Genomic DNA, 12592 nt, shown 5'->3' with positions numbered 1-12592 from the left:
TATCCAAATTTGCTGGCATATTGAGTGCAGCACTTTCACAGCATCTCCCATATAATAACATAAATCAGTCATGAATACACACACACACACACACATATATATATACATATATATATACATATATATATATATATATATATATATATATATCCTTTCATTCTTGAGCATCCTTCCCTTCCCACCATCCCTCCCCTCTAGGTCATCAAAGAGCACCAGGCTGGGCCCAGTGTGTTATATGGCAACTTCCCACTAACTATTTTACACATGATAGTGTATATAGGTCAATGCTACTTTCTCAATTAGTCCCATCTTCACCTCCCCCCACTGTATCCAAAGTCTGTTCTCTACTAGGTTCATCAGTACCTTTTTTCTAGATTCCATACATATATGCATTAATATGTGATATTTGTTTTCCTCTTTCTGACTTACTTCACTCTGTGTAAGAGGCTCCAGGTTCATCTACCTCGCTACAACTGACTCAGATTCATTCATTTTTATGGCTGACATTCCATTGTATATATATACCACAACTTCTTTATCAATTATCTGTCAATGGACATATAGACTGCTTCCATGTCCTGGATATTGTAAATATTGCTGCAATAAACATTGGTATACATGTGTCTTTTAGAACTCTGTTTTTGTTTGTTTTTTCATATATGTGTCTTACAATTGTGGTTTTTCTTTTAGCATTGTGATTTTCTCAGGGCATATGTCCTGTTGTGGGATTGCTGGTAGATTTATTGCAAGGCTTTTTTTTAAGGAGTCAGCATACTGTTTTCCATAATGGCTGTATCAGTTTACATTCCCACCAATACTGCAGAAGGGTTCCCTTTTCTCCATATCCTCTCCAAAATTTATTTTGTATAGAATTTTTGATGATGGCCATTCTGGTGTGAGGTGATACCTCATTGTAGTTTTGATGTGTGTTTCTCTAATAGTGAGTGATACTAAGCATATTTTCATATGTTTATTGGCCATCTGTACACCTTCTTTGCAGAAACATCTGCTTAGGGCATCTGCCCTTTTTTAACTGGGTTGTTTTTTTTTTCTGATATTGAACTGTATGATCTGCTTATATATTTTGGAGATTAATGCTTTGTCAGTTTCTTTGTTTGCAATTATTTTCTCATTACATTTTGTTTATAGTTTCCTTTGCTGTGCAAAAACTTTTAAGATTTATTAAATTCCATTTGTTTATTTCTGGTTTTATTTCCTTTAATCTAGGAAGTGGGTCAGAGAGAATCTTGCAGTGATCTGTGTCAGTAAGTGTACTACCTATGCTTTCCTCCATAATTTTTGGCTTTACATTTAAGTGTTTGGGCTTCCCTCATGGCTCAGATGGTAAAGAATCTGCCTGCAATGCGGGATATCTGGGTTCAACCCCTGGGTTGAGAAGATCCCATGGAGAAGGGAATGGCAACCCACTCCAGTATTCTTGCCTGGAGAATTCCATGGACAGAGGAGTCTGGTGGACTACAGTCCATGGTGTCTCAAAGAGTTGGAAGCTGAGCAACTAACAGTTTGTCTTTAATCCATTTTGAGTTTATTTTTGTGTGTGGTGTTAGTAAGTGTTCTAGTTTCATTCTTTTACATATAGATGTCCAGTTTTCTCAACACCACTTATTGAAGAGGCTGTCTTTTCTCCATTGTATATTCTTGTCTCTTTTGTCAAAGATAAGGTGCCCATATGTGCATGAGTTTATCTTTGCACTTTCTACTTTGTTCCATTGGTCCATATTTCTGTTTTTGTGCCAGTACCATACTATCTTAATGACAGTACCTTTGTAGAATATTTTGAAGAAAGTGAGTTTGATTCCTCCAGCTCCATTTTTGTTTCTCAAGATTGCTTTGGTTCTTTGGGGTCTTTTGTATTCATACAAATTTTGAAAATTTTTTTTCTAGTTTGGTGAAAAATGCCATTGGTAATTTGATAAGGATTTCACTGAATTAGTAGATTGCTTTGGATAGTATAGTCATCTTGAAAGTATTGATTCTTCCAATCCAAGAACAAGGTATATCTCCTCATCTGCTTGTATTGTTTGCATACAGATTCTTTTGTCTCTTTGAAAGTGAAAGTGTTAGTCGCTCAGTCGTGTCTGACTCTTTGCGACCCCATGGACAATGGAGCCTGCCAGGCTCCTCTGTCCATGGATTTCTCTAGGCAAGAATACTGGAGTGGGTTGGGTTGCCATTTCTTTCTCCAGGGGATCTTGCTGACCCAGGCATCAAACCTGGGTCTGTTGAATTGCAGACAGATTCTTTACCATCTGAACCACCAGGGAAGGTTTACTCCTAGATATTTTATTCTTTATGTTGCAATGGTGAGTGGAATTGTTTCCTTAGTTTCTTTCTGATTTTTCATTATTAGTGTATAGGAATGCAAGTAATTTCTGTATATTCATTTTACATCCTGCAACTTTACTAAATTCATTGATTACCTCTAGCAGTTTTTTGGTGGCATTTTAGGGTTGTCTATGTACAGAATCCTGTCATCTGCAAAGAGTGAGAATTTTACTTCTTTTCCAATATGGATTCTTTTATTTCTTTTTCTTCTCTGATTATTGTGGCTAGGACTTTCAAAACTATATTGAGTAAAAGTGGCAAAAGTGGGCATCCTTGTCTTGTTCCTACTTTTAGAGGAAATGTTTTCAGTTTTTCACCATTGAGAATAATGTTTGCCATGTGTCATATATAGCCTTTATTATGTTGAGGTAGGTTCTTTCTATACTGATTTTCCAAAGAGTTTTTTAATTGTAAATTGGTGTTGAATTTTGTTGAAAGCTTTCTCTTCATCTATTGAAATTATCATATGAATTTTATCTTTCAATTTGTTAATATGATGTATCACATTGATTGATTTGCATATATTGATTCCTTGCACCCCTGGGATAAACCCATTTTATCACGGTGTGTGATTCCCTTAATATGTTATTGGATTCTGTTTGCTAGAACTTTGTTGAGATTTTAAAAATTTATGTTCATCAGTGATATTGGCCTGTAATTTTCTTTTTGTGATATCTTTGTCTGCTTTTGGTATCAGGGTGAGGGTGGCTTTGTAGAATGAATTTGGGAGTTTTCCTCCCTCTGAAACTTTTTTGGAACAGTTTGAGCAGGACAGTTGTTAGCTCCTATCTAAATGTTTGATAGAATTCACCATTGCAGCCATCTGGTCCTGGGCTCTTTGTTGGAAGATATTTTATCAGAGTTTCAATTTCAATGTGCTTGTGATTGGTCTGTTCATAGTTTCTACTTCTTCTTAGTTCAGTCTTGTGAGTTTGTTCCTTTCCATTATTGGCATATAGTTGCTCATAGTAGTCTCTTATGATCCTTTGCATTTCTATTGTGTCTATTGAAACTTCTCCTTTTTCATTTCTAACTTTATTGATATGAGTCTTCTCCCTTTTTTTCTTGATGACTGGCTATGGCTTGTTAACTGTCTTTATCTTCTCAAAGAACCACCTTTTATTTTTATTGATATTTGCTATTGTTTCTTTTATTTCTATTTATTTCTGCTCTGATAGGTATTATTTCTTTCCTCCTGCTAACTTTGGGGTTTCTTTGTTCTTCTTTTTCTGGTTGCTTTAGATATAAGGTTAAATTGTTTATTTGATGTTTTTCTCATTTTTTGAGGTAAATTTATATTGCTATAAACTTCCCTCTTACTACTGTTTTTACTGCATCCCATAGTTTTTGAGTTATCATGTTTTTATTTTCATTTGTTTCTAGATTTTTTTTAATTTCCTCTTTTATTTCTGCAGTGACCTCTTGGCTATAAAGTACTGTATTGTTTAGCTTTCATGTGTTTGTGTTTTAGTCCTTTTCCTGTAATTGATATCTAATCTTATAGCATTGTGGTCTCAAAAAAGTCTTGATACAATTTCAATTTTCTAAAAGTTAACCAATGTTTGTTTTCTGACCCAAAATGTGATCTATCCTGAAGAATGGTCTACATGCTCTTGAGAAAAAAACTGTATTCTGCTGTTTGGATATGGAATGTCCTATAGATACCAATTAATTCTATCTTGTCCAATGTGTCATTTAAGGATTGTGATTTCTTATTAATTTTCGGTCCAGATGATCTGTCCATTGGTGTGACTGGGGTGTTAAAATCCCCCATTATTATTGTATTACCCCTTAGTAGTGGTTAGCATTTGCATTATGTATTGAGGTGCTCCTGTGATGGGTGCATAAATATTTATAATCATTATATCTTCTTCTTGATACCTTGATTATTATGTAGTGTCCTTCCTTGTTTCTTATAACAGTCTTTATTTGAAAGTTTATTTTATCTGATATAAATGTTGGTGTTCCTGCTATCCTTTGATTTCTATTTGTGTGGAATATCTTTTTCCAGCCCCGCACTTTAAGTCTGCATGTGTCTGTTGAAATGAAGTTGGTCTCTAGTAGACAGCATATATAGGGGCCTTGTTTTGTATCCATTTGGCCAGTTTGTATCTTGGTTGGAGAATTTAATACATTTACATTTAAGGTAATTGGTATGTGTGATCCTATAATCACTTACTTCATTGATTTGGATTTGTTTTTGTAGGTCTTTTCTTTTTGTTGTTTTCTGTCTAGAACTTTATAGAGAAGTTCCTCTTGCATTTGTTATAGAGCTGGTTTGGTGCTGAATTATCTTAATTTTTTCTTATTTATAACGCTTTTGATTTCTCTGTCAAACCTGAATGAGATCTTTTCTGAGTAGGGTAGTCTTCGTTGTAGGATTTTTTTTTTTTCCATTCATCATTTTAAGTATATCCTGCCATTCCCTTCTTGCCTGCACTGGTTCTGCTGAAAAATCAGCTGTTAACCTTATGGGGATTCCCTTGTGTGTTATTTGTTGGTCTTCCCTTGCTTCTTTTAGTAATTGTTCTTTGTGTTTAATTTTTGTTAATTTGATCAATGTGTCTTGGCCTGTTTATTTCTGGGTTTATTTTGTATGAGACTCTCTGGGCTTCCTGGACATGGCTGGGCAATTCCTTCCCTATGTTAGAGAAGTTTTTGACTATAATCTCCTCAAATATTTTTTCATGCCTTTTCTTTTCCTCTTATTTTTCTGCAACCCCTATAATTCAAATGTTGGTGCATTTAATGTCCCAGATACCTCTGAGACTGTTCTCATTTCTTTACAGTGTCGTTTCTTTATTCTGCTCTCCTTCAGTTGTTTCCACAATTCCATTTACCAGTTCAATTATCCATTCTCTTGTGTTGGCTAATCCTCTATTGTTTTCCTCTACTGCATTTTTATTTCAGTTTTTATGTTGTTGATTGTTCTTTATTTCTTCTAGGTTCTTGTTAAATATCTCTTCCATCTTCTCAATCCATGCCTCCAGTCTGTTTATCAGTGCCTGTACTTTATTTCTGATGTTTTGGATCTTTCCCATCATTACTCTGAATTCTTTTTCATGTTCAGTTCAGATGCTCAACTGTGTCCAACTCTTTGTGACCCCATGGACTGCAGCACACCAGGCCTCCCTGTCCATTACCAACTCCCGGAGTTTACTCAAACTCATGTCCATTGAGTCGGTGATGCCATCCAACCATCTCATCCTCTGTCGTCCCCTTCTCCTCCCGCCTTCAATCTTTCCCAGCATCAGGGTATTTTCGAATGAGTCAGTTCTTCACATCAGGTACGCAAATTGGAGTTTCAGCTTCAACATCAGCCCTTCCAATGAATATTCAGGACTGATGTCCTTTAGATTGGACTGGTTGGATCCCATTGCAGCCCAGGGGACTCTCAAGAGTCTTCTCCAACACCACAGTTCAAAAGCATCAATTCTTCAGTGCTCAGCTTTCTTTATAGTCCACCTCTCACATCCATACATGACTACTGGAAAAACCATAGCGTTGACTAGATGGACCTTTGTTGGCAAAGTAATGTCTCTGCTTTTTAATATGCTGTCTAGGTTGGTCATAACTTTTCTTCCAAGGAGTAAGCATCTTTTAATTTCATGGCTGTAGTCCCCATCTGCAGTGATTTTGGAATCCTCCAAAAATAAAGTCTGTCACTGTTTCCCCATCTATTTGCCATGAAGTGATGGGAACAGATGCCATGATCTTAGTTTTCTGAATGTTGAGTTTTAAGCCAACTTTTTCACTCTCCTCCTTCACTTTCATCAAGAGGCTCTTTAATTCTTCTTTGCTTTCTCCCATAGGGTGGTGTCATCTGCGTATCTGAGGTTATTGATATTTCTCCCAGCAATCTGGAATTCAGCTTGTGCTTCATCCAGCCCAGCGTTTCTCAGGATGTACTCTGCATATAAGTTAAATAAGCAGGGTGACAATATGCAGCCTTAACATACTCCTTTCCCTATTTGGAACCAGTCTGTTGTTTCATGCCCAGTTCTAACTGTTGCTTCCTGACCATGTAGACTGTCTATTTTGTCTTCATTTATTTGGACCAGTGTGTTTTTACCATGCTCCTTCATTTGCTGCATGTTTCTCTGTCTTTTCATTTGTTTAATTTACTGTTTTGGGGGGCTCCCTTCCACAGGCTGCAAATCTTAGTTCCTCTTAGTTATGTAGTCTTCCCCCAGCGGGTAGGGTTGGGCCAGTGCTTGGTGAAGTTTTCCTGTTTAGGGGGACTTGTGCATATATTCTGGTGGGTGAAGTTGGATCTTGTCTCTCTAAAAGACAGTTTTGTACCCAGTGGTGTGCAGCCTATTTCCTAATGGGAAGGGCTGTGGAAAGTGTTTTGCTATCTATTTGGCACAAAGCATTAAATAGTGAAGCTGGCTGGCCTTTGGTTGGTCCAGTTCTCAGTGTTGAGATGCAGGCCTTTGGGAGATTTCTCACTAATTAGTATTTCATGGGGTCAGGAGTTCTCTGGTGGTCCAACATCTTGGATTTAGTCTGTCCAAAAGTCTGTTCTGTATATGTGTGTCTCTATATGTGTGTCTCTTTTGCTGTCTTCCATACAGGGTCGTTGTTGCCATCTTTCAAAATTCCGTATATATGCGTTAATATACAGTATTTGTCTTTATCTTTCTGACTTACTTCACTCTGTATAATAGGCTCCATTTTCATCCACTTCCTTAGGACTGACTCAAATGTGTTCCTTTTTATAGCTGAGTAATATTCCATTGTGTATATATAACACAACTTCCTTATCCACTCATCTGCTGATGGACATCTAGGCTGTTTCAATGTCCTAGCTATTGTAAATAGTGCTTCAGTGAACATTGGGGTATGTGTGTCTCTTTCTATTCTTGTTTCCTTGGGGTGTACGGCCAGCAGTGGGATCGTTGGGTCATTTGGCAGTTCTTTTCCCAGTTTTTAAGGAATCTCCACACTGTTCTCCATAGTGGCTGTACTAGTTTGAATTCCTACCAACAGTGTAAAAGTGTTCCCTTTTCTCCACACCCTCTCCAGCATTATTGTTTGTAGGCTTTTTGATTATGGTCATTCTGACCAGCATGAGATGGTGCTTCATTGTGGGTTTGATTTGCATTTCTCTAACAATGAGTGATGTTGAACATCTTTTCACCCCTCCCTCTCCACAGCACAACTGAGCAAGTGAGCCTGAATAAGTGGCTACTTTTGACCCCTCAAGTCAGGGTGGAAATAAGATGTTGAAGAGACTTGCAAACAAGAGGAAGCCAAAATAAGCAAAGAAGGGGGGACCACCCTGAAAGTGGCAGGTGCAACAGATTAAAACCCCACAGTTAAGCTGAGACTGTGCATCTGAGGATGTATTTTTCTAAGAATTTGTCAATTTATTCCAGGTTTCAAATTTTATTGGCATATAGTTGCTTGTACTACTCTCTTATGATACTTTGTATTTCTGTTGTGTCAGTTGCAATGTCTCTGTTTACATTTCTTTTTTCCAATAGGAATTAAGTAGATATTTATTTTTTGTATATTTCACAAATATAATTTTGGAAGAGTTATTTGACAATTTTCAGCTTTAATTGCAAACTCTATAGGCATGTTCAGCAAAAATTCTTTTATTCTTGGCCCTTTTAATACAGGCAAGTGTCCCGTTGGATCTGTATACTTTGTTATATTTAAGATGGATAACCAAAGAAACCTACTGTATGGCACATTTAACTGTGGTTAATGTTATGTAGCAGCCTGTATGGGAGGGGAATTTGGGTGAAAATGGATACACATATATGTATTGCTGAATCCCTTTTTTGTTCACCTGAAACTATCACAACATTGTTAAGGCTAAACCCCAATACAAAATAAAAAGTTTAAAATAACAAATAAGAGATGCAGTCACAGATTCGAGGGCTTATTTAAAAAATTAGATATTTCTTCCAAATGCTGTTTAGTTGATCAATAACATATTACAAATAGAGTTAATGGTTTTCATGACCATCAGTGATTTCCATAATAAAATCCAGTAGTCTACCTATTAAGAGGCAGAAATTAGTAAAATAGTATTAAAATCGGGGTTTTTATCCTTTGAATAACAATCCCAGAATAAGACTTCTTTGATTCCAATTTTATAAGGTGTGATGTGGTGTCAGAGGTAGAAAGGATATGGGGGAAGATTGGCAGTGCACACTGAATTGCAGAATTAGGACAGTGGTTCAAACTTGTCCTTGTCCAGATAAAGATACTGTTTAAAAAAAAATTTTTAAATGCTCCCTTGCATGTGTGCAAGCCAAGTCACTTCAGTCATGTCTGACTCTGAGACCCTATGGACTGTAGCCTGATAGGCTCCTCTATCCATGGGATTCTCCAAGCAAGAATACTGGAGTGGGTTTCCCTGACCTCCTCCAGGTGATCTTCCCAACCCAGGTATTGAACACGCATCTCTTATGTCTCCTGCATTGGCAGTTGGATTCTTTACCATTAGTGCCAACTGGGAAGCCCAAAATACATCCTTAATTATGGTATACTGGAAAGGACATTAAAGGATTAATAATTCATCAGCCCTACCCTTATGGCAGAAAGTGAAGAGGAACTCAAAAGCCTCTTGATGAAAGTGAAAGTGGAGAGTGAAAAAGTTGGCTTAAACCTCAACATTCAGAAAATGAAGATCATGGCATCCAGTCCCACCACTTCATGGGAAATAGATGGGGAAACAGTGGAAACAGTGTCAGACTTTATTTTTCTGGGCTCCAAAATCACTACAGATGGTGACTGCAGCCATGAAATTAAAAGATGCTTACTCCTTGGAAGGAAAGTTATGACCAACCTAGATAGCATATTCAAAAGCAGAGACATTACTTTGCCAACAAAGGTTCGTCTAGTCAAGGCTATGGTTTTTCCTGTGGTCATGTATGGATATGAGAGTTGGACTGTGAAGAAGGCTGAGCACCGAAGAACTGATGCTTTTGAACTGTGGTGTTGGAGAAGACTCTTGAGAGTCCCTTGGACTGCAAGGAGATCCAACCAGTCCATTCTGAAGGAGATCAGCCCTGGGATTTCTTTGGAAGGAATGATGCTGGGGCTGAAACTCCAGTACTTTGGCCACCTCATGCGAAGAGTTGATTCATTGGAAAAGACTCTGATGCTGGGAGGGATTGGGGGCAGGAGGAGAAGGGGACGACAGAGGATGAGATGGCAGGATGGCATCACTGACTCGATGAACGTGAGTCTGAGTGAACTCTGGGAGTTGGTGATGGACAGGGAGGCCTGGCATCCTGCGATTCATGGGGTTGCAAAGAGTCGGACACGACTGAGTGATCTGATCTGATCTGATCTGAAATACCATTTAATAAATGCCATCAGGGGCCTTAAGAAACAAGCAGGAATGACAACAGGATGGGGGAAGTGAAGTAAAATGAGGTAAAAAAGGAAAATGAAAAATGGAAGTAATATGTCTGCATGTTGGGGAATGTGAAAAGGCCACAACAGAAACTGTTTTAGTTGCCACTCGGACATGCACTTCCTTCCTATAGGATATCTGTCCCTGGATCACTAAACACTAAGTTTAGAGCACAGTCCAAGTAGAGTTCACATTTAAGTGTTTGATAAAATTTGAGTACTTTGGATTGAGAAAGCCTACATATCTGGTTTAGTAAAATGTATCAATAAATATTCAGAGGTATAGTTTTATTGCATCAAGTAAAAAGAGCAACAAATTTCCAGTGAAGTAACAACAAGTAGAGGCTTTGGTGAACATTTAGGACTTATTTTTAGGTGTGCAGCACAATAATTTTGAATAACTTGTAAATAGATTGTAAGCATGCTCCTTCTAGTTCATTAGAACAGCAATTCCTTACTATTTCAACAAGCCAATAAATATAATTATTTTAGTCAGATGTAGCCTTTAAAAACGAAATGTTTCTCAGAACTGTACTATCAAACAGGAGCTACTGGATATGAAACAGGTAATTTATTTTTATCTGGTTTTAATGAAGTATTTATCTCCAACTTATTTACTCCAACATTCATTTATAATAAAGACAATGATTCAAATCAGCCCTTTCTCAAACCACAAATATGAAACCATAGAAAGTTTAATTAAATTCAGCTTAGTCAAAAGTATCAAGCAATGGTGAAACAATCTGCAAATATGTCTTCAATGAACTGAGCTTCTAAACAACAAAAACAGAAAAGTGCAAAACCCCTATCTTAATCACTAATAATGAAGCCTAAGCAATTGATCATACCTATGAGTCCTACATGGCAGGTCTTTCCTGATGGAAAGTCCTGAGATTTCAATCACTGTGACTTTAGAGAAGGTAGGTTGGTTTAATGAGAAAATTTACCTTTAATAAAAAAACAATATTTTATTAATGAGGAAATTTGCTTTTAATAAAAGACAGCATTTTATTTTGGGTACTTAGTATTTCACAGATCTGCAACAAATTTTGAAGTAGATAAATATAAGCATTTATTATACAATCTAATACGTCCATGATCAGGACATCCCTGATAGCTCAGTTGGTAAAGAAACCACCTGCAATGCAGGAGACCCTGGTTTGATTCCTGGGTTGGGAAGATCCTCTGGAGAAGGGATAGGCTACCCATTCCAGTATTCTTGGGCTTCCCTCATGGCTCAGCTGGTAAGGAATCCACCTTGAATGTGGGAGACCTGGGTTCGATCCCTGGTTTAAGAAGATCCCCTGGAGAAGGGAAAGGCTACCCACTCCAGTATTCTGGCCTGGAGAATTCCATGGACTGTATAAGTCCATGGGGCCATAAAGAGTTGGACACAACTGAGTGACTTTCACTTGATACAAGCTAAAATTCAGACAGCAATTACATCTCTTGTCGCAAACTATAGCAGGAATCCTATCATAATCAAGAATAACATGATCTGATCTTTCAGGTTAATCTCTGACATATGTGTGAATTTAATGATGATTGCTTGCAAATAGTTATTAAAAAACCTACTAGATATTACCAAAATTCTACTTTGGGGTATTTTGCAATTCTTAAATCAATCCCACAATGATTATACATACTTTGGTATAACCTACTCACTCCCATTACAAATCTGTTTATATATATAATTAATCTTTATAACAAATTAGCACATTATTGATTTTGTTGTTTTCTGCTTTTGGAGTGGAAGGATCAGGAAGACAATCAGCAAGCTTTTCTCAGAGCGCTAGGCAGCCTTTAAGTGCAGGTGCTATGCTTAATGCACCATTTATGGTAATTTGGGGTCATAGGAAAGCAGGTGTACAAATGAAGCCAAGATCTAGAAAAGATCCCTGGATCCAAAAGAGATGGCAGTCTTGCACAAGTCAAAGATGAAGAAAATAATACTATCATCTCAGGCTACAGATCTTCAGCATCATGCTACAGTATCACAGCTTATGGGCAGAGCTCTGAAAAGAGCAGTAAATTTGTCCCAATAAAGTCTGTCAAAGTTCTAACTAGATAAATGACAAGTAAAATTATATTTACATTTTATTGAAGTGACATCTATAGAAGCAAAATATCTAAATATGAATTATCTGTTCCACATATCATGTAAATTGCTCTAATTGTCACAAGCCTAGTTCACTTAGTTCACTATAATTACTTAAAATTCATCTTATCATAACTAGGTTTCTGGGCCAGTCTTCTCAAATATTTGTTTCATTATAAATTTCCTTTTATTTAAAAAACTGTCAATTAGTAATAATACAGGATTAAGAGTAGTTAACAACTGAGAAATCATTGTGTGAGAAAATACAGCATTCAAGAGTAAAATTATAGATACATATGTTTCTGAATAGACTGAACAGCACAGCCCAACACAATTTGAGTCAAAGAAGCAAGAAAAAAAAGGAAAGGCCACAGGAAGCAAATTATTTTATTCTATATATATATGCTTAGTCACTCAGTGGTGTCCAACTCTTTTCGACCACATGGACTGCAGCCTTCAAGGCTCCTCTGTCCATGGGGATTCTCCAGGCAAGAATACTGGAATGGGTTGCGATGCCCTTCCTCCAGGGGATCTTTCCAACCCAGGGATTGAACTCAGGTCTGCATTGTAAGTGGATTCTTTACCAACTGAGCCACCAGAGAAGACATTTTATTCTAATGTCCCTCAAATTGACTATGGAAGTAAAAAGTTTCTACATTAAAAGACATTTATATATATGGTGGGATGATTTGGGAGAATTGCATTGAAACATGTATAATATCATATATGAAACGAATCGCCAGTCCAAGTTCGATGCATGATACTGGTTGC

The 12592-nt window shown here is 37.1% G+C and overlaps 2 protein-coding genes across 8 annotated transcripts in view; one reads left to right on the top strand and one right to left on the bottom strand.

The window, feature by feature from the left end:
- LOC147340247 (zinc finger X-linked protein ZXDB-like) overlaps nucleotides 1-12592 on the bottom strand; it is a 115469-nt gene that overhangs the window by 4810 nt on the left and 98067 nt on the right. The window lies entirely within an intron of this gene.
- The window catches only part of LOC147340248 (zinc finger X-linked protein ZXDB-like), a 150395-nt gene that overhangs the window by 73793 nt on the left and 64010 nt on the right, over nucleotides 1-12592 (top strand). The window contains exon 2 of one of the 6 annotated variants that reach the window (XM_086390057.1): nucleotides 7506-8214. The exons of the other annotated variants lie outside the window; for them this stretch is intronic. Within the exon in view, the coding sequence (XP_086246183.1) occupies nucleotides 7506-7514 (9 nt within the window). The 3' untranslated portion in view covers nucleotides 7515-8214. Of the gene's footprint in view, nucleotides 1-7505; nucleotides 8215-12592 lie in introns of those variants that run through there. 6 annotated transcript variants of the gene reach the window in all.

The sequence above is a fragment of the Bos grunniens genome, chromosome X (assembly GCF_055505025.1).
Source record: "Bos grunniens cultivar Pamir isolate PY7600 chromosome X, Bosgru_T2T1.0, whole genome shotgun sequence".
NCBI lineage: Eukaryota > Metazoa > Chordata > Mammalia > Artiodactyla > Bovidae > Bos > Bos grunniens.
This window is presented reverse-complemented; position numbering and strand designations above follow the sequence as displayed.